Consider the following 25679-nt stretch of genomic DNA (forward strand, 5'->3'; position numbering starts at 1 on the left):
TTATCATCACTAAAAAGAAAGGTGGACAATAAATCTTAAAAACTAGGTTACAAAACCTAATCAAATTAGGTTCAGAGAAAAACCTACACAGATTAATCTCAGTTATAAATGACTAAATGGAATAACTCCAAAATAAAATGTCACCTAATTGAACCTAAAAGCACAGACAGGACATTTTCCTGTGACCAAGCAGGGCTGTTCTAGGACTGCACGGATGGTCTGACAGTAGGAAGCTGATAACAGAAATAACCCTGCCACAAAGTAAAAGGGAAAAAAGTGATAATTTCTCTACAAGCTGAAAGCACCTTTGCTAAAATCCAACATGATATTTCTGATAATATCTCTTAGATAAAAACAGAAGGAAGTCGTGTTAACACAATAAAGATTATCTTTCTCAAGCCAAGAGCCACCATCCTCTCCCAGGACCAGCCAATTACAGATCATCTCACAGAATGGACAGCTTCCCTGTGCAGGGCCTACCGACATCAACCACTGAGCCTTACACGCCACAGAAAAGATCTGAAATTAACATGCACAATGGCCAGCAGGAGAAGGTTTTCAGATGTTAGCCTTCCCCTAAGTTAATATGTAAATTTATAGCTAAGCACCACATAACAATGTTTTGGTCAACAACAGACTGCATATATGACGGTGCAACAACAGCCTCAGATGTTTCGTGTTTCGTGTTCACATAAGATTATATTGGAGCTGAACGATTCCTGTCGCCTACAGACACCATAGCTGTCATAATGTCCTAGCACAATGCATTCCTCACACGTCTTGAGGTGATGCTGGCCTAAACACATCTATTGTGCTGCCGGCTGTATAAAAGTGTAGCAGATATAATTATGTACAGTATGTACACGGATGATAATAAACGACCATGTTATTAGTTTATGTATTTACTATGCTATACTTTTCACCGTTATTTTAGAGTGTACCCTTTCCACGACTAAAAAAAAGCTTGCTATAACACAGTACGTTGTTACACCACCAGTAGCCTCATGTTTCGTGTTTCCTGTGTCTTTCGATTGCATTATTTTCTCTGGTGCTTGACGTAATCTCCCGTTGTTCTATAAATTTAGCGAAGCCAGAGTACGCGGTGTTGATAAAGTCTCCAGTTGTGCAGTCCTGTCCTTCACCTCCACATCCACTCACCCTTCACTCACTCGCCCAGAGCAGCTTCCAGTCTGCAGGCTCCATGCATAGTAAATGCTTACACACACGAACCATTTTTTATCTTTTTCCCCCCTATTTTTTATCTTTTATACCATATTTTTACTGTACCTTTCTGTTTAGATCCAAACATACTTAGCATTGTCTCACGATTGCCTACAGTATTCACTACTGTAACGGGCCGTGCAAGCAGGTAGCTCAGGAGTGGTGGGCTGGCCCATGCAGCCCAGGTGTGTGGGAGGCTGTACCACCTGGGTGTGCAGCTGCCTCCGTGGAGTTCGCATAACGACAAAATCACCAAATGACACACTTCTCAGAACAGACTCTTGTCATCAAGCGGCGCATGACTGTAATGCAATTTCAATAGAAATCCCAGTGGTGGTTTGATTCTAAAATTTATTTGGAAGAATTACATACTTGAGAATAACAAAAAACTTTTTAAAATGGAGAACGAATGACGGGTGAGACTCACCCCTATAACACCACAAATCAGAGAGTGGGGGCTGAGGCTGGGACAGAGAAATGGCACAGAATGCCCGGAAAGAATCCAAGTGTGCCAACAGGCTGTTTATATGGTAAAGGCAGCTCCTGAAATCAGTGAGAAAATAAAAGATCCGGAGAATAATAGGAAACCGACAACCGACTACATGGGTAGAAAATGTTACATCCCAATCTACTAATATCCAACAAAATATTTTAGGTAGATTAATTAAATGAGAAAAGACTTTTTGAGCTGGTATCAAGGAGAGAAACTGTAAAGGAAAAGATGGGCAGATCTGACTACATAAAAACATCCAAAGGGGTGGCCAGATGGCTCAGTTGGTTAGAACGTGAGCTCTCAACAACAGGGTTGCCGGTTCAGTTCCCACATGGGCCAGTGAGCTACGCCGTCCAAAACTAGATTGAAGACAACGAGCTGCTGCTGAGCTCCCAGAGGGGCGGCCGGATGGCTCAGCTGGTTAGAGGGTGAGCTCTCAACAACAAGGTTGTCAGTTCAATTCCTGCATGGGAGGGTGGGCTGCAGCCCCTGCACCTAAAGATTGAAAACGGTGACTGGACTTGGAGCTGAGCTGTGCCCTCCACAACTAAATTGAAGGACAAAGACTTGGAGCTGATGGGAGAAACACCCTGTTCCCCAACATTCCCCAATAAAATAATAATTAAAAAAGTCCACATTCACTCCTTTAACAAGTATGTGCCAGATGCTGTTCTAGGAACAAGACAAACATAGTCCCCGTTCAGATGGAGTTTAAATTCTGCAAGGTATAAAACCAAACTGCAGGCAAAGGAAAAAAAGAATCACTAAGTGGGAAGAGCGTCTGTGACCTGGGAGGGTTGGCTGGCATCTTTATAAATGTTTCACAAATGTGTATGAAAAGCTAACAGACCACGGAGGCCAGAGTGACAGACACGCACGAGTACCTCCCAGAGGGAAGGCACAGGGTGCCAAGAGACGGACTCAGCCGGCCCGCTGACTGGCCCGGGGTCACCAAACTGGAAAAGAGGAGGCAGAATGAATCCCCAGTGCTCCCCAAGGCCATGGGAAAGACGCAGATTCCGACACACTTATTGGGATGGTCAAATGGTGTTACGCAGGTAGCAGTCATACTCGAACCATGAAACCAAGTGTACGCTATGCTCAAACAACGCCTCTTGGAATTTATCTCAAGGACATAATTAAGGATGTGTGGAAAAATAGATCCAATGGTGTTATTTCTAATTCTGACAAACTAGACGCAGCCAGCATGCCCAGTACAGGGAATCAGTTAAGTAAACCAGCTGGGGCCTGGCTCCCCGATGCCCTGCTCGTCTCTACTCAGTGAGGTGGCAGAAGCACAGGGGACACGACAGGAGGTTTATGACGAAGCGCTAAGCAAAACCAGTGCAGGTTATAAAACTGCTTGTAAAGGTGGGTCCAATGTGGTGGCAGAAACACAGATCCACACATGAAGCCAGAGGGCATGTCGCAAAAGGCCGACAGTATTCATCACTGGTTGGTAAAATTGTGAGTTATTTTCGTTTTACATTTTCAGTTACTTTTTTCTACAATGAAAATGTAATTCTTAAAAGTATACTTTAAAACAGATGGGGTCTGCTTCTAGAGATGGCAGATGAGCTCACTCAAACCAATGAGTGGCCTGTCACAGACACCCACAAAGGCTGTGGCGCTCGCAGGGGAGACCGTGCTGAGGAACTCAGGGCCGAGAAGGGCCAGATGCCCTTGAAGAAGATGGGTGGACATTGCTCTGCGCTGCGGTAATCGGACCAGGCAAGCCAAGCACGACAGAGCAGAGCATGGTCGGGCCCCCGGCCACGGAGACCCGGACAGGAGGCCGGGCAGGGCTGCGGGGGGTGCTCTGGGCCGATGGCACACCTTTAGGGCTAACCCTGAAATTGGCCTCCGGTCTTTGCGGCTCCCAAAGACGGGTTCCTGGTGGAATGCAGGTTAACACTGGAGGGCAAATGGAGAGCACGTGGATGTGTGTGAGGGTTGCTCCATGACCTTCAAACACTGTCCTCATTGGGCCACAAAAAGCACTGACCACGCAGGAGAAGGCGGACAAACTGGATCGTGTTAAAATGAAGAATTTCTGCTCATCAGAGATACTGTAGTGTCACTTTGCGCCGGTGACGGTGGGGGACGGACACGCCCCGACAGGCGTGTGGTGTGCACAGTGCTCCCAGGGCAGCAGGACCGCTAATGGCCCAGGTGCAACAAGGCAGCGGACACGGAGCTTGCAACTCTTCATGAGGCCACACAACTGACTCTGTGGGGGGACCTCACACGTGACGCGGAGGGCAGAGGCTGGGTGCCAGGCTCCCTGGGAACTCCCGAGCCCGTCATGCAGTGCAGCCTGCCCTCTCACAAGTGGTGATGGTGTCTAACGGTTTTAAAGCTGTGCGTGTGCCTGTAATATCTAGTTATGATGCCACAAAGAACAAAAAATTGTCAGTGAAAGGAGATACAAATGTAAAAGCAAAAAAGTAAAAACCCTACAATCTTAAGAACTGGTGGCTCAGTTTTCTCTCTCAAAAGCTGTGTCAGCCCCATCTCTCCAGCAGCAGAGTGGCCCCAGCCCCAGTGGCCCCAGTGCCCGCCTGGGGCTTTTATTGTGTCCCCCACCAAGGCACAGGGCTCCCTAGGTGTGCGGCTGGTGGACAAGGTGAGCAGGTGCTAGCGGTGACCACAGGGCTGAGTCTGGAAAGCCCTGGAAGGGCCGCAGGGTAACCGCAACAGGTGGGAACAGAGTGAAGAGCCCAGCAGTGCTCTGAGGCAGCAGACCTGACCCCCCGGAGCCCCTCCCCAGCACTCACCAGCATGCCGTGGAGTGGAAGAAGGCCTCGGATCCGGAAGTGGCTGGTCCCTGAGACACCTCTGCTTGTGTACAGCAACATATCTGAGAACTGAGCCAGGAAGCTTTAGATAAACGCATTTCAAAAGTAACAAGCTTTGAACGTCTTAACTGTCAGACGAAGTTCAACTCCAAGGGCCCTTATGTGGTTATAGGATCTATTCAGCCTGCTGGAGATTTTTGGCAAAAAGAAGTTTACATTTCACACAATCATTTCTGACCAGAGGTAACTAGTAACCACATGACGCAGCAGACGTCTTGGGCCAGTTACCCCTCATTCCAACTGCTTGGGTCTCAATCTACTGACAGGATGTGAGAAGGGAGTGGATAAAAGGAAACCTGGTGGCAGCGGGAGGGCCTCGGCTCCCAGAGTCAAAGCTGGAGAGCAAGACCCTTCGAACCAGCCACTGGCAGGAGCACTCATCCCTGTGGCTACAGGCGCATGCGCTCTTCTAGCCTCTGGCTTTTGCTCATCCTGCACACAGGTGCCCACAACCCAGAATAAGGAAGGCGGTGGGCCCGGACTGTTTCCTGCGACCCTCACCTGGCTCCTGTCTGACTTTGAGGCTACCTGCCTGGCCAACGTGCTGGCACAGCTCTCCTCACAGAGACACTGGCATCCCACCTACCAGAAAGAACATTCTCTGCTGCAGGCCCTTCTTGGTGAGCTTGTGAAGGCAGCCCTCGCGGATGAACTCCTGCAAGACAGGACGAGGTCACCATTTGTGCTTCTCTGAGCCCGTCCAGGTGAGGCCCGTGCTCAGCGGCGCCCTCCTGCCCAGACGCCCAAGGACCCCCTGTGCCTTTGTACTTTCCTCCCTCTTGTCTGCTCCTTTGGTCACCCGGTTCCTGTCCAGGTGCCAGTTAACTCAGTCCCCAAACTGTCTGCTGAGCACCTGCTGCTGCGTCTCACCTCAGGCCGGCTACGCTGGGGGTCACCATGTAAAGCAAAGGGTACTGTTCTTATTGAAGAGAAGCTTTGGAAGGTTCAGCCATGGAGATAACATCTGAGCTCAACTTTGGGAAAAACTGGGCAGGAGCAGCTTGAGAATGGGAGGGAGGAGGATGAGCACACCTGGCCCCCAGCAAGCATTGGCGGCTGATTCATGTTAGCGGCCGCACTGCCTTTGGACAAAGGATCCCTAGTATTCAAAGGCTTCACAGCCGAAGTGGGGCTGACACTGCTGGAGGACTGTCCATGCTGCGTCCCGGGCAGTCCTTCGTGGAAAGAAGAGGGCCGGGCCCATGAAGGAAAAGGAGACAGGACTTTGCCCCTCCCTCCAGAGCCTGAATGCGTCTCCAGGACGGGGGCGGGGCTGGGGGGGACCACATCCTGTGCTTCCCCATCCATGCTGGAGCACCAGGCCCCGCACCTCTGCCTCTGACGACACAGATATCAAACAGGCCCCAACAACATGCGCTGAGGGCAGAAAGCGAGTGTCCTGGCAACCCACAGACTTCCGGTTTGGACAATTTCTGGAGATCTTTTATTGTCTGTTATTCCTTTCAGACAAGTAGGTGCATGAGCTTCGTTCCCTGAGCACATGTGTGAGGACCCTGTCACAGCAGCCCTCAAAGGACCTGTGTGAAGCACAAACAGGAATCCTGGACAGATTCGGTCACAGCAAGATGAGAACCAGCCCAAACCGAGCTGGCAGTCCTAGACCAGGAGGTGTGCACAGCTGGGATGGGCCACCTGTTAAGCTCTGGCCCTCACTCCAAACCCGGAGCCGGTGCTGCCCCCACAGGCGACAGGCCCCCGAGGCTGCAGCAGTGCGTCACCCTTGCAGAGCCAGCTTCACTGGCCCTCAGAGGCCCAGGGACCCCAAGCAGCAGCCCCAGGCCCACGGGTGTCTTCCCCACTGGGTTCAGCACCCTCCCCAGCTCTTATGGGACCTGCTCCACAGTCTGCCCCTTGATACTTCACGGTTTTCTTATCTTTCACCTTGTCGCCCACTTTCTTACCTGGTTGACAAGCCTTGCTCTGAACTGCCTCTGCTGAAACACTTGCTGTGGGTTGTTTCTGACTGATACACACATGTAACTCAGGGAGACCAGGAACCCTGGGTATGAAGACGAGGCTTTGGAGCTCTGACTAATAAAAACCATTACAGCCCAGCAGCTACTTCATGCAAGGCACTGGCCGAGCAGCTGACTGATATCGGTCCCCTTGCCATCACCCGGGACCCTCCATCTCAGAGAGGTGGGGCCCAGGCCGCACGGCTGGGGAGAGCTTGAATTCCAGCCTTGCCTCCAGAGCCCACCTGGTCCATGCTCTGTGGGGCTACTTGTTTTTGTTTTTTCGTCCCTTCAGTGACAGTTCCCTGGGCCACACCTATAAGTCACTGCATGGGGCGCTGGGGAAGCCACCATGTGTAACAAGGGTCCTGCCGACCTCCAGGAGCTTACAGCCAGCAGCACCACCGGAGCGATGAAGACAAAGGGAGACATGAAGCGGAGCCGTCTGGCAGGCCCTCCGGACGTTTCAGTCCTAGATCGTTTCTTTGAGCTCATGGTCCCGCGCTCGGCAAGTTCTACCAGGCTCACACAGAAACATAATTTACACATCCATACTCCATGACATGTATGTTAGTGTTGAGACAGGAAACATCCCCTTAAAACACTTTCCTTATGTGGACAGTACTGAGTTCAAAGCAAAAAGCATTAGTGATAGAAAGTAAGCAGCCCAGCAGATATGTATGGACACATGGGGCAGAGTTGGGAGTTCAGAAATAAATCCACACCTCTACGGCCCATTGGGTTTTGACCAGGGTGTGAAGACATTTGAACAAATGGTGCCGGGACAACTGGACATCAGCATGGAAAAGGATCAAGTTGGGCCCCTACCTCACACCATCTACAAAAATGAACTCAAAATGGATCAACTCTAAATGTAAGAGCTAAACCATATGAAACTTTTAGAAGAAAACACAGGGATAAACCTTCACACTTTGAATTAGGCAATGGGTTCTTAGCTATGACACCAAAAGCACAAGCAACCAAAGAAAAAATAGATAAACTGGACTTTATCAAAATGAAAACCTTTCATTTTGTAAATGACACTATCAAGAAAGTGAAAAGACAGCCCACCCTACAGGAGAACATTTGAAAATAGTACTCTGGTGAGGGTCTGGTATCCACAATGGATAACGAATCTCACAACTCAAAGGAAAAAGACAGAAACCCAATTAAGAGATAAGCAGAGGGTCTGAATGGGACATTTCTCCAAAGAAGGCAAACAAATGGCCAATAAACACATAAAGATGCTTGACATTCGCCATCAGGGACATGCCAACCACCAGATGGTGAGAATCAAGAAGAGAGGGATAGGGAGAAATCCAAACCCCCAACACTCCAGACGGGAATGTAAAATAGCGCACTTTGGAAAATTCTGGTAACTCCTAAAATGTTAAGCATAGAATTACCCCATGACCCAGGAACCCTTGTCCTAGGGTACCCAGAGTTGAAAACACATGTCCACACAAGGATTTGTACAAGTGTTCTCGCCGCACTAGTCACAAAAGCCAGAAAGTGAAAACCACCCTGCGTCCATCAGCAGACGACTGTGTCCAGAGAATGGGGTCCTCCTCAGGCACAAAAAGGAGTGAAGCACTGAAACATGCCTCATGAACGAACCTGGGAAAGATGCTGAGTGAACGATGATGCCAGTCACAAAGGCCACGTACTATAAGACTGCGTTTAGGAGAAATTTCCAGAACAGGTAAATCCACAGACAAAGCAGGGACGGAAAGGGGCATGGAGTGACTGCTAACAGGTATGGGGGTTCTTTTGGTGATGAGAATGTTCTGGAATTAGATAGTGGTGATGGGTGCACAACCTTGTGTTATACTATGAACCACTGAATTGCACTCTTTGAAAGGGTGAGTTCTGTGGTACATGAATTATCTCAATCAAAAACCAAGAAGTAAGCAGCTTGAAAACTTTCTCAAATAATTACTCACCCTGCCCGGAGCGATGAGGTTCTCTATGCCGACCAAGTCCCGCTGCAGCTCTGTCAGCTTCTGGAGGTTCTCCAGCCGGACGAGGCTGTGTTGGAGCGTGGAGGTCACCTCCGTGATGACTTTGAGGGCATCTGTGTGAAGAGACCTCTCAGTATAGGCACCCAGGCGGGTGGGTCACGGGCGGCACAGAAAAAAGCTCCCCCCTACCTCTTTGTGACAGGAAGTGGCATTTTAAAAAGGCACTTTTAATTCAAGGAACATTCTACCCAGACTCCTCACAGGACTGCCATCCATGGTTTTTGACTGCCAGGCACAGCAAGTGCAGGTCCCTGCACATGACCCGAAACTTGGACGTGTTCACCCTGCACTGCTGACTAGTTAACACACAGGTGTGGAAAAAGAACTGTCCTTGTAAATAACCATTTAATATTATGGGCAAAACAGTATTTGTTCTTGAGGAAAAATCATTTCCTACAGCTTCAAGTCTAATCATTTGCACCCTTAAAGCACTGTAATTTTCTCCTTGAATGGCGGAGCAGATGCTAATTTTACAGTCCAAGCAAAGTTATGTAAATTTGGAATCAGGAAGTGTACAGACGAAACACAAAATCAGACATGGAGAGTGGTCCTCAGAGCACGGGCCAGGCCACACCGGGAACAGCTGCTGGGCCAGACCTGGTCCCGCCCCGGGATGCAGTGACCACATCTCCTTTGTCTCCTTGTTGCAGCCACTCCTGGGGACCCTGGATCTTCCCATCAGGACTCCGGCTGACTGCCTGGCTACAGTGCCTTGTGGTCCCATGAACCACAGCAGATGTCCACTCCCGGGCTCCGCCTGCCTCTCAGCTCTAACCCAAAAGTCTGCTAGAGCGAGGTTGTGTGACCACTGGCTCATTTCCTCTTCAGGGGAGGGGACAGCACCTGCCCCACAGGTCTGATAAAGTCCTATCAGGGAGCACATGGGGAGATGAGTTATTCCTTCATAACTGACACGTTCTAAGAGCCTTGGTGCTGCCACCACAGGTACTGACACCTGGAGTCGGCTCCAGGCAGACTCCTGAGCTCCAGCCCGTCACCTGGCCTCGTCACCCCTCAGGCCCAGCTCAAGTCTTAGTGACACATTGTTGGCAGAGACTCTCTTCACTCTGCTTGTTCACTGCAGGCTGCCTGGCCCCATGTGTCCGCCCTGGATGGCACCTTGCCCTCAGATGCCGTGTTTGCATGGAGTGCAGGGCTGGAAGGTTTCGCTGCCACATGGGTTCCGCATTGCACTTGGGCTGGCCCTGGAAGCTGCCAGAAGCTGGGGATGCACTTCAGGCCTGATGCAGGGTTGCTGTCAAGGGTGCCACCTGTGCCTGGGCTTCCACAGAATCAGTGTGATGCTGATAAACCGTCCACACACACTTAGCACACACTTATTTGAATGAAGGACAAAATTAAGATACAAGGCCACTTTCTCTAAGCCCCAACCTAAAGGTACCCCATTGTTTCAATAGGTTCAAGCTCAAGCTCTTGGGAAGATCAAAATGGCTGGTAACATCTGCACCCCAAGGGGCCTTCCTCTGAGGGGCGTGGGGGAGGGCATCGTGTTGGGAAGGGGCTCCGACCACCGGACCACCGTGGTCAGCTGAGCTCCAACAGCAGGATTCTCCTAGCCTTCCAGAGACGCTGGGGGCTGGAGCAAACCCGTCCAGTTGCCAGTGAGCGACACCATGTTGTGTTAACAATTCACAAGGCACTTTCCGAAATGCAGCGTCCTGTGGCTTTGGCATCAGCCCATGCGATGGGTTTTACTGATGAGGAACATGATGGTGGTGAGCGCCCGGCATGACCTTCCCTGATGACCTGGGAGGGGCCACACCTCCTCCCAGCACTGCCCGCCCACAGTTGACCATGGGGAGAAGGCTGACCTTGGGGAGCATTTTAAATGGGCTGCATTTATTTATTTTCTTGAAAATGCTTGGAAATGTTTTTGACAATTTTGTTTTTTCCTTTTTAGCAAACACGAAACACTTGCTTTTAGAATGAAGAAGAGAGTTGTCAATATTGTATGATTCATTTTGTTTCTTGTATATTAGAAAAGTGTCTTATTTATACCCACTCACGACTATGGGAGACCAGTTAGAAGGAAATGCTAGTCTTTCATCTTATACTTTCAATGACAATAGCAAGTTTACTTGTAAAAACCTTCTGACAGACTCCTGTCCTGCAGTAACTTACATTACAATTAGAAGTCACATTTGTAAGTTGAAAGGTCAGGGTTTATTCCTTTGTCCTTTAAAAACACATACACAAAGGACAAAGTCCATCTATGGCAGAAACCTTCAACAGGCCCCCCTGGCCCAAATGTTTGCATTTTGGAGCCAAGATTTCCAGGACAGACATGTCCCCAGGCAGCAAGTCACTCTGGGGGTACACTTCACCCTGCAGTGCACTTGTGGGGGCTCTGCCCTTGTCACAGCACCCACTCCCTGTGACCAGTCCTTCCCTCTGTCTTGCCCCAGGGTGGTGGGGCTGAAAGACCAGGACCTCTCCCCTCCACCAGCCCGGGGGTGGCGGCCAGGCCTGCCCACTGCATACTCGGATCTCTGGGGTGGAGCCAGCGCCCCCTGCACCCCCAGGTACGGGAGCCAAAGCCTTCAGGCTTGCCAAAGGGGCTCCTGAGCACACAGCCATGGCAGCCGTAGCAGGGTGGGGCCTGGTGCCCGTACTCACCATGGCAGTCGGCGTAGTCACGGTGCCCGGGAGCATAGTGCCCACACAGCCGGCTCAGCAGCAGGCGGTACTGCACCAGCCGCTGGACGGGCTTCAGCAAGAACGTGTTGAGAGGCAGGTAGCAGACTTTCTGGAGCTCGAACTCTCTGTACACTGTCTCCAGCTTCTTAAAGCGTTTGGTTGCCTTTTCCAGTTCTGTCAGGACCTCATCGTGCCTTTGGAAGTAGCTGGTAAACTGCTGTTGAGGCATGAAAGGGGGGCCTTGAGGTTCAGAGACCTGGGCGAGGGTCCAGTTGGCACGCAGCCTGTCTGTCTAGATGGCATTCCCAGTGTGGGTGTAAATTACTAGCTGGACATTCCAACGGGCAGAACAGAGAAAAATGGCCCAGTGCGTGTCAGCTGGGGCTTTCCAGCCTCCATGGAGTTTGTCCTGCCTCACCTGAGACGCCACCCCAACCAAACTTCATTGCAGACAGGAGGGCGGGGGCTTGGCCACAGCCACTCAGCAGCACTCACTGCTGACTGGCTGCACGTCTCATGCGGTGAATGGACAAAGGGCTTTCTCTCCACTTTACAGATGAACAACTGAGGCTGAGCAGGTTGTAAGGCACCTCATGTGACACAAACAGGAGCTCTGGGCGGGAGTTCAACAAACTGCGCCCTTGCTCTGCCCTCAGGACCTGGAGGCGGCTGCTCTCACCCCGACTCCAGAGTGGAGGAAAGCATTTGTCGACCCAGGTATACTGACGTTTTACTCCTGACAGCACAAAGTGCACACATGGATTTGGAGTGTTACTCATATTAGACTCAGCTAGTCCCTATCTTCTAGAAGGTTTCTAATATTAAATCAGTTTGTTCTAGTGAACATTGCAGATGACTTACGTGGTATGATAAGCTCAATCAAACAGATGTGTGTCTATTTTGATTTGAAATTTGTGTAGGTGCTTTTGGGACAGGTAGAACTTACTAAATAACCACCTGGCTCTAAAAACCAAAGAAGTGTCAGGGTAAAAAGTGGGGCTCCGAGCAGGATGGAGCTCTTCTGGCGGGGCTCTCTGAAGACAGAAGTAAGCGATCGTGCAGCTCCCTCGGGTTTCTGGGTATGCAGTGGGGTCTGGAAGACGGTCAGAAATGTGGCTGGATTGGGTCAAAGGGGGGACAGGCCTGAAATGGAGGTGGTAGCCAGCCTAGCGAATGGGCACAACAGCGAAGGCTTGGGGACTTGGAGTGATGCAAGCAGGTGGGGGACTGAGGTGGGAGGGACTCCAGGTTGATGGCCGGATGCCGCAGAGCTGCCAGGATAGACGTGGGGGCGGGACAGGCCCATCCCGGGTCTGTTTCACAAGACTAAGACCCCTCCACAGTGAAAGCACAGCCTGCTGATTCCAACTCCTGTGATACTGGTCCTGACGAGGAGACAGCTCACCTTCCCCACATGATGACCCGGGCTCCCTAGGGTTACCCCTTTTGTACTTTCCCTGGCACATTTCCTTTATGGAACCCTAATGCCTCCGAGGAAAAAAACTGAACTATGAGCCCAGGAGGAGAGTGGAAACCACCCCCAACGGCAGCCCTGACAGGCTCCACGCAGTCCTCTGCAGAATGCTGAGCTCAGCCACAGCAGCAACGGCACGTGGGCCAGGGGCTCGTGAGCCACTGTGAATCACAGTACAGATTTCAGGGAGCCAACCCTCAGCATACTCTTCCTCTCCGACGCTGCTCTGAGGATCGTACTTTCCTGACGAGAAATCTGCTCTGAAGGGACTCCTGAGCTGGAGGTAATGCCATCTTGAAATGTATTCCGTTCTTAGGAGAATGCTGCCCTGAAGGCAACGTTCCTGCAAAGGGGGTGGTGTCCTGGGAGGAACACTGTTGTGCAGGGAACACTGTCCCGAGGGGAAAGCTGCTGTGAGACGGGTGCTGTCCTGAAGGCAACTTAGCTGAGGAGAAGACTGTCCTCCTAGAACATTGTATTGTCAGAAACATTGGCCTGTGGGGAATGCAGCTGTGAGGGGAACACTGTTCTAAGGAGAAGAGTGTCCTGAGGGAAAACTTCCCTGAGGAGAACACTGTCCTGAGGGGTCACTGTCCTGAGGGGTCACTGTCCTGAGGGGGACACTGTCCTGAGGGGGACACTGTCCTGAGGGGGACACTGTCCTGAGGGGTCACTGTCCTGAGGGGGACACTGTCCTGAGGGGGACACTGTCCTGAGGGGTCACTGTCCTGAGGGGTCACTGTCCTGAGGGGGACACTGTCCTGAGGGGGACACTGTCCTGAGGGGGACACTGTCCTGAGGGGTCACTGTCCTGAGGGGGACACTGTCCTGAGGGGGACACTGTCCTGAGGGGTCACTGTCCTGAGGGGTCACTGTCCTGAGGGGGACACTGTCCTGAGGGGTCACTGTCCTGAGGGGTCACTGTCCTGAGGGGGACACTGTCCTGAGGGGTCACTGTCCTGAGGGGTCACTGTCCTGAGGGGGACACTGTCCTGAGGGGTCACTGTCCTGAGGGGTCACTGTCCTGAGGGGGACACTGTCCTGAGGGGGACACTGTCCTGAGGGGTCACTGTCCTGAGGGGTCACTGTCCTGAGGGGGACACTGTCCTGAGGGGGACACTGTCCTGAGGGGTCACTGTCCTGAGGGGGACACTGTCCTGAGGGGTCACTGTCCTGAGGGGTCACTGTCCTGAGGGGGACACTGTCCTGAGGGGTCACTGTCCTGAGGGGTCACTGTCCTGAGGGGGACACTGTCCTGAGGGGTCACTGTCCTGAGGGGGACACTGTCCTGAGGGGGACACTGTCCTGAGGGGTCACTGTCCTGAGGGGTCACTGTCCTGAGGGGGACACTGTCCTGAGGGGGACACTGTCCTGAGGGGTCACTGTCCTGAGGGGTCACTGTCCTGAGGGGGACACTGTCCTGAGGGGTCACTGTCCTGAGGGGTCACTGTCCTGAGGGGGACACTGTCCTGAGGGGTCACTGTCCTGAGGGGACACTGTCCTGAGGGGGACACTGTCCTGAGGGGTCACTGTCCTGAGGGGGACACTGTCCTGAGGGGGACACTGTCCTGAGGGGTCACTGTCCTGAGGGGGACACTGTCCTGAGGGGTCACTGTCCTGAGGGGTCACTGTCCTGAGGGGGACACTGTCCTGAGGGGTCACTGTCCTGAGGGGTCACTGTCCTGAGGGGGACACTGTCCTGAGGGGTCACTGTCCTGAGGGGTCACTGTCCTGAGGGGGACACTGTCCTGAGGGGTCACTGTCCTGAGGGGTCACTGTCCTGAGGGGGACACTGTCCTGAGGGGGACACTGTCCTGAGGGGTCACTGTCCTGAGGGGTCACTGTCCTGAGGGGGACACTGTCCTGAGGGGTCACTGTCCTGAGGGGTCACTGTCCTGAGGGGGACACTGTCCTGAGGGGTCACTGTCCTGAGGGGTCACTGTCCTGAGGGGGACACTGTCCTGAGGGGTCACTGTCCTGAGGGGTCACTGTCCTGAGGGGGACACTGTCCTGAGGGGGACACTGTCCTGAGGGGTCACTGTCCTGAGGGGTCACTGTCCTGAGGGGGACACTGTCCTGAGGGGTCACTGTCCTGAGGGGTCACTGTCCTGAGGGGGACACTGTCCTGAGGGGGACACTGTCCTGAGGGGGACACTGTCCTGAGGGGTCACTGTCCTGAGGGGGACACTGTCCTGAGGGGTCACTGTCCTGAGGGGTCACTGTCCTGAGGGGGACACTGTCCTGAGGGGGACACTGTCCTGAGGGGTCACTGTCCTGAGGGGTCACTGTCCTGAGGGGGACACTGTCCTGAGGGGTCACTGTCCTGAGGGGTCACTGTCCTGAGGGGGACACTGTCCTGAGGGGGACACTGTCCTGAGGGGTCACTGTCCTGAGGGGTCACTGTCCTGAGGGGGACACTGTCCTGAGGGGTCACTGTCCTGAGGGGTCACTGTCCTGAGGGGGACACTGTCCTGAGGGGTCACTGTCCTGAGGGGTCACTGTCCTGAGGGGGACACTGTCCTGAGGGGTCACTGTCCTGAGGGGTCACTGTCCTGAGGGGGACACTGTCCTGAGGGGGACACTGTCCTGAGGGGTCACTGTCCTGAGGGGTCACTGTCCTGAGGGGGACACTGTCCTGAGGGGTCACTGTCCTGAGGGGTCACTGTCCTGAGGGGGACACTGTCCTGAGGGGTCACTGTCCTGAGGGGTCACTGTCCTGAGGGGGACACTGTCCTGAGGGGTCACTGTCCTGAGGGGTCACTGTCCTGAGGGGGACACTGTCCTGAGGGGTCACTGTCCTGAGGGGTCACTGTCCTGAGGGGGACACTGTCCTGAGGTGAATGCTGTCATGTGGGAAACACTGTCCTGAAGGGAACGCAGCTCTGAGGCGCGCACTGTCCTTGGTGGAATGCCGTCCGGAGGGGATGCTGTTCTGTCAGGAACGTTGTCCTACGGGGAACGCTACCCTGAAGAGTCACAATCCTCTGGGTATGTTGGTTTCAAACCTTCACTTGCGCACAAACCCAAACTACCTTTAAGTGATGCATGTTCCTGAGTAGGACGTCCCCGATCCGCTGGTGACTGCCTGCGGCATGGGTACTGGAAGGTCCTTCCCTGAGTAGAGATGCAAAAATACGGTCAAAAACGTATGTAGGCTTATGAGACTCACTTCGGTTGATGTAGTGTGACCAGCTTCAGTCATAGCCAGAAAGGCAATGAGGTGCTTCAAGGGGAAGCCGGTACTTGACAAACAATTGTTACAGTTTTGGACATTCTTGAAAGATGGTAATCAGGCAGAAACAGGATCATCTACTTGTAACTTCCTTTTTTACTTTTCTGGCATAGGATGAATTAAAAGCGACTGTTACAGGCTTACTCCTCCCCACAAGTGTTAAAAATAGACTTCAATGAACTAGTGGTTCTTGTGCGTTAGTTTCTGAAGCCAGGAAATTCCAGAAAGCAGTGATGGTGATGAGGGTGGCACTGCCCATGTAGGGACCCAGAGCGTGCGGGCTGCCCACACTGGGGTCCAGCGCCTGTGTGTGCAGGGTGTTACCAGAGTGCCAGCCGCTGCTCCACCTCACGTAGGAAGCCTCTGTGGAACTCGTAGATGGGGTCTATGTTGGAGAAGAGCAGGGTCATCAGGTCTGCAGGCATGGCGTCCTCCTTGACCACTGCACTGCGGAACCACTGCGGGAAGAGTTCAGGGTGACTGCAGGAGCTCACCCCTGAGGGTCTATGGCCATAGGACACGGAGCACTGACCCCAGAGTCCTGCGAGGACAGTTCAAATCAGTGCTACAGCTGTCCTCTTGGCTGACCACCAAATTTTCACAATATAAGCAAACAATTCTGGATGAAAAGCTTCAAATGGATACATTCCCAGTTTTACAAAGAATTGGACCCTACATGCTGACCTGTATTAGACATGTTTTTAAGGCAAATATATTTCACCGAACATGTACACTTAGATCTTATGATGGCCAAGAGCTATTTTTCACGAGGGCTCTTTTGTCTCTGGGTTAGATTTGAGAAGCGTTAAGAAAATCAAAGTAATAAGGACTTGGGTTCCATACCACGGTGATAACTTCTAAATCCTTCAGGTATGTCCGTTCAGTAGCGAGAATCTCCTTTGCTATGAAATAGGCCTCGTCTGCTCCCACACACTGCAAGAAGCACAAGACAGTGTGAGCACGTGTCGGTTGGCCATGTCACCCACGTTCCTAACACTTGCTCTCTTCTGCTCCAGTTAACATGTCACGCAGTTGTCATCCATAATTCCTGAAGGGGTTTTTCTGAGTAAAAACATAAGGCAGTGTGGTAGCTCCCTCACACGTTTTCTCATTTATGTTATTCCTTTTGCGAAAAGAATGGCTGTTCAAACATTGACTCGTATTGAAGTGTATGACTGGTTCTGTGCAGATCCCACTGCCAGAGGCACGGCTGGTTAACACACAGATCCATGAGTATGTGTGTACGTATGTGCGCACAAACCAGTAAGGCCAACTCACAAAGTCATCACAATGCCGCCGGACAGTGCAGCTTCTAACTGTGCCCCATGTTCCAGCACTAGGTGGCTGACACACTGGGTAGGAGTGCAGGGCCAGAGATAGCCCAGCCCTGGAGCTCTGCCTGATGTGCAGATGCTGGCAGGCAAGTCAGTGATGACGATGAGGCACCTTCAGGAGCAGGAAAGCCCCGCTAGCCCAGCTTCAGCCTCCTGCAAAGCACAGGCCCACACTCAGGCCAGGCCAGGGGCCACATCTTGTCTCCGGAGTTCCCCTGCCCACCCTGAGGCTCAGCCTGACTGAGCTCCGCTGGATGGCCCCTTCTCCATCTCCCCTAGCCTGAAGACACTGGACCTGCTCCTTCCCTGCACGCTTGCCCTGTTGCTCCTCCACCAGGCAGAGGACTTTAGAGACCGACCGTCCCCATGGCTGCCATGGCTGCCATGCAAACAACCCCAACAGGCACCTAGGACGTGCCCAGGAACGGAGGTCCCTGTCCTGGAGCTGATAGCTTTCTAAGAGGAAACAGCAAGAAGCAATGCACAGGCTAACAGGGAAGTTAGCCACCACAGCAGAGAAGTGGGGTGGACACAAAGCTGGGGGGGCAGGTGGGCAGCAGTCTCTAGCAGAGTGCCAGGCTGCCTCCAGGAGAGGATGGGGCTGGTGGCTAGTGGGGCTAGGAGGTCACGGATGAGGGGGAGGGTAGGAGGTGAGCAAGCTGGTTCCTGATCTGGAAGGTAGGCGTCTTTGGGGTGGTGGCTGGGACCCCAGGATGAGCCTGGCTGCTGCACTGAGAGCACGTTGGGAGGGGCTGGCTGAGGCTCACCAGGAGGCCTCTTCCCACTCAGGCTGTGCAGTAGGGGAGGGGAGTGGCATGATGAGGGGTGGGACCCCGACACTCTGAGGGTCAAGTGTTTCTGTGGGTGGAGGTGTGGGAGATGGAGGAGGCCAGGATGACTGTGGTTTTGGGCCCAAGCCAAGGGGAAAAGCCACTGACCCCTGCAGGTGACAGGTGTGGGAGGAAACCTGCAGTGGTCAGGTTTGTACCTAGGAGTTCATGTGCTTTAGACTCCAGCCCGTGAGAAGCTGGGCGAGGTCTGCGGCTGAGAAAGGGGGGCTGACATTTGGCGGCCCACATCACCTTCCCTGTGCCCTCTGCCCACGGGATGGAGGTGGAGACAGAGGCCTGAGGGGTGGGGGCTGGCTGCAAAGCCTTGACCGTGGAGGGGGCACTGGGCTGGAAGCCAGGCCATGGCATGCCACCTCACACAACAGTTCAGGGGCTGCTCTCACTGCAGTGGCTTCAGGGGAACTCGGGTACCAGGAGGAGTGTCTGATGGAGGCCTCGGAAGTGCTGCACCCCACAGCTGAGGAACCTCACGTGTCTGCAGTGGCAGCCCTGGACAGAACATGCTGTCTTTGGCCCATTCGTGATGGAACAGTGGAGTGCTGAAGTCCTCACGATGACAGCTGCCCCATGTGACAGGCACCTGTGAGGCGGGGTGGTGGGGCACCACCCGGGGCCCAGCCCCATCTGGCCTGGCTTGCGTCTGGGGACCTCCACTCCCTGAGAACAGGAGGTTCCTGGCTTCCTCTCCCTGGGCCAACACAGTCCCCAGCTCATTTATTTAACTCCTCTTCCCCAAACATTCCCTGGGCCCTTTGTTCTTCCCTGTGTGCACCCACAAAGCCGCCTTGCTGACTGCCTTGACCACAATGTCACCCAGGCAGAGATGAGGGCCCCGAGGCCACGGGTGCCACTGTCTTTGGCCATCGCCAGCGCCTTGAGCTCCGTGCTCTCTACCTGACCTCTTGGTGCCTGCCTGCCTCACTCCCATCCCTGACAATTAACAGAAACCCGCAGGGGGATTGCCTCCACTTTCCTAAACCCACACGCCCCATGCATCCCCCTCTTCTGGCACCAACACTCCTGTCTGGACCCCGCCCACCTCCGGGACACTCCTCTAGGACCCACTCATCCGTCAGCCCGAATGCCCCCCTGACCGCCCCCAGACAAGACGGGTCCCCAGCAAACTCTTCCTTAGCACCAGACCTCCTCCCAGTCACTTGGCAGAGGGCTCCCCCAGGTCCTGCCTGTTCCCACCACATTTCCAGAATCCAGCCCAACACTTGGAACCCACGGGTGCCAGGAACTGTTACAAAGGTCCCTCATGAGTCCCAAAAAGTGATGGGAGGATCTCAGGGTGAGATTTCACTGGGGAGGCTTGCCCCCAACCCAGGGGTCAGGGGAGTGTGGGCACAATCCCCCCCACCCCTCCCCACCCTCAGGCCTCCCAGCCCGTAAGTTTGCAAACACAGGCCCACCAGCAGCAAGCCCTCCGCTTGGGGCGGTGCCCACCTTGTGCTTCGGCTCCTCATTGTCCATCTTGGCTCCGCCAGCATCGCTGAGGACAGGGCTCAGGAGTGGGGATGAGCCCTGCTCAGCCGGGCCCAGAGTCACCTGAAACGCAGGGCTCAGGCTCAGTGGGCTCTTCCGGGTGGAGGGAGAAGGCTGAGGACTGTCCATAGAAAAGCCTGGAATTGAACGGGGCAGGGGATGGAGCGAGAAATGAGAAAGGGCCATCATGCGGGCCAGATACCACATTTCTTTCCAGGAGTTAGCCAACCTTAGCCTGACACCACCACTAGGCACTTTCTGGAAACTGTAAATAAAGCTGCCATCACATGCAATTTTCAATGTGACATAAAGTGAAAATGAAAACAGGTTGATGGCTGATCAATCTGATTTCATAGACACCAACCACAGACATTTGGACCCCCAGGACTCTGTGGTTCTAGGGGTTTCCCTTTGTTCTAGAGAGGAGGCAACTGAGAAAATAAGCCTATGGAACAGGACCAGCAGGGAGGGGCACCCTCTGTGTAAGTGCTAGAGACGTGTCAAAATGATACTAATACAGCTGGAAAAATGTCTCTTTTAAGGTCATTTAATCGTTCATTAAAAAAACTGGATTATATAAAGTGACAACTCATTATACTGTTTTCTACTTCCTTGAATTTTTCATTAATAAAGGTTTTATTTTGGTTTTCTAAATTATACCACAAAAGTTATTAATACTTAATTTGTTTCCCTTCTTAAAACAATCTTTGCTTTTGACTAGACAGAAGCCAACATTTTGGCCGAGTTCTAAGGAGGCTAATGATGAGGTATATTCCATCATAAATTTTGTAACAAATAAATTTTCTTATCCATTCTTTTTTTTTTTAATTCTCAAAGGTTTATTTCTAATGTTTTCCTATGGGAAATCAGTAACTAGTAAATGCCATATTTTAAAGATACTGTTAAAGCAGTTTTCTGGGAGAAATTTAACGGCTGTTTTAAAGCTCTTTAACATAGAAAGTTCCCTTAAGTTTCCAAACATACAGTGTTTTAACACCCGAACTACCATTATTTCTAACTATGATTAAGTCAGTTCACAAAATGCTGGCATAGAAGTAACTCGATTTGAACCTGTGGTGCCTGCTCACTTCGCCTCCAATACCACACCAGAGGTTCCACATGCAGTTGAGTACAGAGGCTGGGTTATAAAACCAAAACTTGGTTCACGTAGCCTAAAACATGTAAGTGTGTGGGCAGGATGGTGTAGAGGAGTTTCTTGGACACCTGGCATGCCCATTTCCTGCTCCCTGGACGGGCATCAGCACTGAACTAGTCAGGCAGCCCTCCAACGCAGCCTGAGGGCTGGAGGGGGTCCCTATTTTCACATTGACAAATCTGGAGCTCGGGACCCCACACAGATGCTTCCGGAGCTGAACTACCAATGTTATGACGGCAGAGATTTCCTCTGGAATTCCTCACAACCAACAGCTTAAAACATGAGGAAACATTCATTCATATTAGAGAACCTGGACAAAATAAATTATTAATGACCAGTTTATCAGAATTTGCTTTTATTACATTTAAAATATGCTAAGCAACCTGAAAATAACACAATTCCTACATCGCCCCTCCCTCAGGCCTGCACCAGTCCTGGACACAGATTACTTCCCATGTGGAGAGTCCCAGAGGTGAACTTTTAGGGTTTGCCCTCCAAACCCTTTGTCCCTAAGAAGCCCAGAACTGCAGAATGTGATACCTTCACACACTGAAAATTCAGAAAAAAGTCTAGAAGTGACTAATAACTTGTCTATTTATTCTTCACAAGTGTATTGTTCCAGGTATGAGAGCCAAGGTGTTTTATACTCATCGGTTGTGAAAGTAAGTATAAAGCCACTGTTTTACTCCTGTGTCTTCCAGCACCCTACTCGGCACCTCCCTCGAAGATAAGCAGTCCCATAACAGTTACTCGTGGACAGTTTACCAGAAAGTTGCTGCAAAACTAGACTTTATTTTTAAATAGAAGGTGAAGATTGAGGTGATGGTGTGACCAGTGAAGGAAGCATCGTATGACGAGCTCTCTGATCTGTTGGCCAGGGCCGACAACAGGGCCAGCAAGTTAAGAATGCAACTCCCAGTAAACGGCGCCTTGGTGAGGCACTCGTGAGAGTGGAGAGGCTGCTCACTTGGGACGTTAAGTCATTACTTGATGTTATCACTGTAGATAGTAGTTCACAAAAATCGTCAAATCACAGGTTAGTGAATAGATTAAAAAGTACCACAAACTGCCATTAAACATTTGCTTTTATTAAATCTGTTAGTTATAACAAAATACTATGAATCATACCTACTTTCAATTCTGTAAACATAGATCCTACAAGATAAAGTCAACAAATCTGTGTGGAGGTATTTTTCAAGCAAGTGGCCCATTCGAGTGTGCACCCCACACCCCATGCTCGATCCTGTGTGGGCCAGTCTTTCTACTGTGTTTGTGAGTCACCAACACACACTCCACACCCAGAAAACAAGCATGGGGCCGTGGCTGTGCAGGCGTGCGGTCCCAGTGCTGCTGTCTGGACTGTGGGACAACGTGAAGGGTGCTAAGCTTACTGCTCCCCTGCCTTAGAAAGTCCTGTCCACGTTGATAATGCATGTTAGCAAACATGGATGAAAGGCAGGGTCTTAACGATTTTTAAAATGCCAAACATCAAGCTTTAGATATCACAAAATGTTTTGCCTTAACTAACATGGCAAAGAATTAATCTTAAATATCTATAAAAACAGACCCTGTGATTAAGACCCTCTACTGAAAAACAGCCAGAAAGAGTCACCGTTGTTGTGAGTTGCGAGTACTCACTACAGAACCCACAGAGACAGAGGGTACACGTCCATCCCACTCTAGTATCAACAATGACCAACTCCTTCACTTGTAGACAAGGAATTTTTAGAAATGCTTCAATTTCCAAAATTACGTTATTTGAAATTGACAGACACAAATGATAGTTGTTTTACTGAGCTCTGCATTTCTGCAGGAGTGGATGAAAACTGCCCACTCGTGTTCATACAGGCTCTGTTCTTAAAGGTGCAAGTTACACGGTTCCATCATCTTCCAAAAACACATAGAATTAATACTCTTGCAAACTGTCAGCAGTGAGCACCTCTGGCAGCTGATTTTTTTGTGGCATTCATTATTTCCAAAAACTCCTAAAAATTCATCTTATAATTTTTGAAACGTCATTTTAAAAAAGCACACTATTATACTTCGGTGCTTACCTGCACTTTACTCATCTAACCAGGGTATCACATTTAGAGGAAAGTTACGCTTCCTTTTATTTTACACCTTTAAAATCTCTTCTTCAGATCGCTACAATAAACAGTAAATTTTTGTCTAACAGTGGAGGAAGAATTAGCTGCAGTTTGGCAGATTCAAGGTTAATTTTGAAGGTTAACATGATAGCAGGAGGCGTAAGATCTAGAAATTCCTTTAGCTTGAACAATGGCTCATTAATCCCATAAAAAGAGGAAAAGGCTGAATTGTCCAAAAGAATTCAGGTAAATAAATAAGTGTGACTTCGATGAGCTGGTAGAGAACTATTTCTGGCTCCACTTTTGCACTAGACTGTCATGAGTCACTTTACCCAAAATCTGGCTCAAAAACAACAGTGGGAGGTAGAAAAATGGCTAGTAGTGAGGGGCCTTACTACCAGTTCATGTCTTACTGTGTGTTCCCTGCAGGTCACCTCCCTGCTCCTCTTCCCCATCCACAAAACAGCAGGTGGCAACCTGACAGGTGGCGTGGCCTTTCCATAGGGCCGAGGCCTACACAAGGCAACACCCAGGAAGCTTGGAGCGGGTGCCTGGCACACAGGGCCCCCACGGTACACATGGCTGTGGTGTCTCGAAGTTCAGAGGGTGACATCAACACACACAGTACTCCCAAGAAACATTTTTCAGAGTTTTTTCTTTTGTTTTGTTCTAAATAATCAAGACTGTTTCCTTGTTAATAAAAATAGGTGCCCCAACATACGATACAGTGACACTTTGGGCCATTTGTCTAGGTTGCGGTCTCCTCTGTGTATGTGCACGGCGGTCTAGGGAGCCCTGCATCTTTGTTCTAATAAATGACACATTTTGTGTAAAACTTTGAGAAGCTGTGACTTACGGATCCTCTGAACTATTGGAGTGATGATGGCAAGGTCCCCCAAACCAATTATTCAAAACTACGAAGTCTGTAAGTGACATTCATTAGGAAAGAAATGCCCTCTGAAGGCCGTACAATTCTTACCCTAACATAACAGGTCAACCTATGGGTCTAAGGAGAAGTGCTTTGGAACAGTCTATTGAAATCTGGATTTTTTACTGAGGTGCCTCCTTGAGGATCTGCTCACTTGTCAACACTTCACCCCTGAGTGTGACCACTGGGGACCACTGGGCAGGCCTGATGTGGGAAGGAACTGACCGCCCACTCAGGGTTCTGGGGAGTTTGTGCTGACAGGTGGAAGGCCACTGCCACTGGTGCTGCTCTAGTGTGTGACAGAGCAGAGATGCCTTCCGCCCCCAGCCACACTGGGTGCCAGGTGCCCCGAAACCTAGGGAGGAGACCAGTACCCACCACCCAAGTGTCTGTGCTGCTCTGAGGAGCCTGTTCTCACCAGGTTCGCGGAGGCTGCTGCCCAGGAGGCGGGGGCAGCACCCACCTCTGATCGATGACTGGAGTGGGGCTGGGGACATGCAGATGGCTCTGTGGCGGCAGCAAAAATGTGCACTGGCCGAGTGGGAAACTCAGGTTCAGAGCTGGAGTAAGACTCGTCCAGAATCTGAGCAGCGGCTGTACTCTGGGTCCTGGATTTTACTGGTGGTTCTGGCCGATGGGGAAAAAGGGCAACGATGTTCTCATTTCAGAATTAAGAAGCCAACAGCATGTGTCCTGTGCACAGGACAAGCTCAGGGACCAGGCGGTTCATCCCAACGTCGTGAACAGCGCAACCCCGGCCAGCGGTGCCTCAGGTGCGCGCGCGGCCCACAGCAGGCGCGCTAGCCCCACCTGTGCATGCTGGCCCGAGCAGAAAGCACTGGATGAGAGCCAAGCAAGGCGCTGAGAAACGCAAGGCGCTGGTCCCCCACCCCTTGCTGGCCTTCAAGGGACGTCACCATCCACGTCCGAAATAGACAATCGCATCATGGTGCCTGTTTGTTGCTCAGAAGCCTATGAAGCAGGAGGCAACAAGGAGGATGTGAAAAATATGGAGCTGTTTCAGGATTCATTTAACGTGCAAAATAGTCTTTAATCGTGTAAATGAAAACTGTAAGCAAGTAGAGGGAAAGAAAGCTAAAAAGCCCATTTAAAAACTCATAGCAAATATTTCCTTATTTTATTGAATAAACAATTAAAAAGTTCTGAATTAGTACATATCTGCAAATTTATAAATGGCAAATTTCAATGGAAAACAAGCTTTATAAGTACCACAAACCAGGCAACATAATGTCTCTAAAGAATGAACAAGTTCAAATGCATAATGAAATGCCAGTTCCCTTTCTCTTCATTTCCCAGGGGAATGTAGATGCTTTCATGCAAAAGATAGCACCTAGGGACACGGCAGGCATGGCTACTATGTGACGAGAGGGGCCGACAGTGGCCAGCGCACTGCAGCTAGCTGTGACAAACTCTGTATCTTCAGGACAAGGGCCAAGTAAAACCCCAGCTGAGTAAGACTCCACGGCCTTGAGAAGACACTAAAATCCTCAATTGTAAGTGCCTGGGTGGATATTAACATTTTCGTCTGTGAATTAACTGTTCCAACAATGGCTTTCTTTGTTTAAGTCCCATGAACCAGGAAGGGATAACCGTTCTGTGAAGACTTAGACTTGGCATCAAATGTCACACACATAACACACAGGGACAGAGCTCGTGTACTACGCGTGTGTACATGTTGACAACCCCTGCATGCGTGACGCTTACAGCTACTCGTTCAGGGCAGCAGACAGTGGAGGAATCAGAATATTCTTGTACCCTGAAGCAATTAAGAAAGACTTTGCAAAATGACAACAATGGGAATGACATAACCAACAGGTTTTTTAAAGTTTTTCATGCTGAACTGTTTTTGGTGCACTATTTTTATTGCCCACCTTTTATCAT

General features: G+C 51.2%; 1 protein-coding gene across 1 annotated transcript in view; it reads right to left on the reverse strand.

The window, feature by feature from the left end:
- The window catches only part of FARP2 (FERM, ARH/RhoGEF and pleckstrin domain protein 2), a 100989-nt gene that overhangs the window by 3940 nt on the left and 71370 nt on the right, over positions 1-25679 (reverse strand). The window contains exons 14-21 of the mRNA XM_033113003.1: positions 19568-19743; positions 16777-16866; positions 16258-16391; positions 15734-15815; positions 11207-11444; positions 8492-8622; positions 5159-5227; positions 4492-4581 (exon numbers count right to left, since the gene is read on the reverse strand). Coding sequence (XP_032968894.1) covers positions 4492-4581; positions 5159-5227; positions 8492-8622; positions 11207-11444; positions 15734-15815; positions 16258-16391; positions 16777-16866; positions 19568-19743 — 1010 coding nt within the window. The remainder of the gene's footprint in view (positions 1-4491; positions 4582-5158; positions 5228-8491; positions 8623-11206; positions 11445-15733; positions 15816-16257; positions 16392-16776; positions 16867-19567; positions 19744-25679) is intronic.

The sequence above is a fragment of the Rhinolophus ferrumequinum genome, chromosome 8, assembly GCF_004115265.2.
Source record: "Rhinolophus ferrumequinum isolate MPI-CBG mRhiFer1 chromosome 8, mRhiFer1_v1.p, whole genome shotgun sequence".
Lineage (NCBI taxonomy): Eukaryota > Metazoa > Chordata > Mammalia > Chiroptera > Rhinolophidae > Rhinolophus > Rhinolophus ferrumequinum.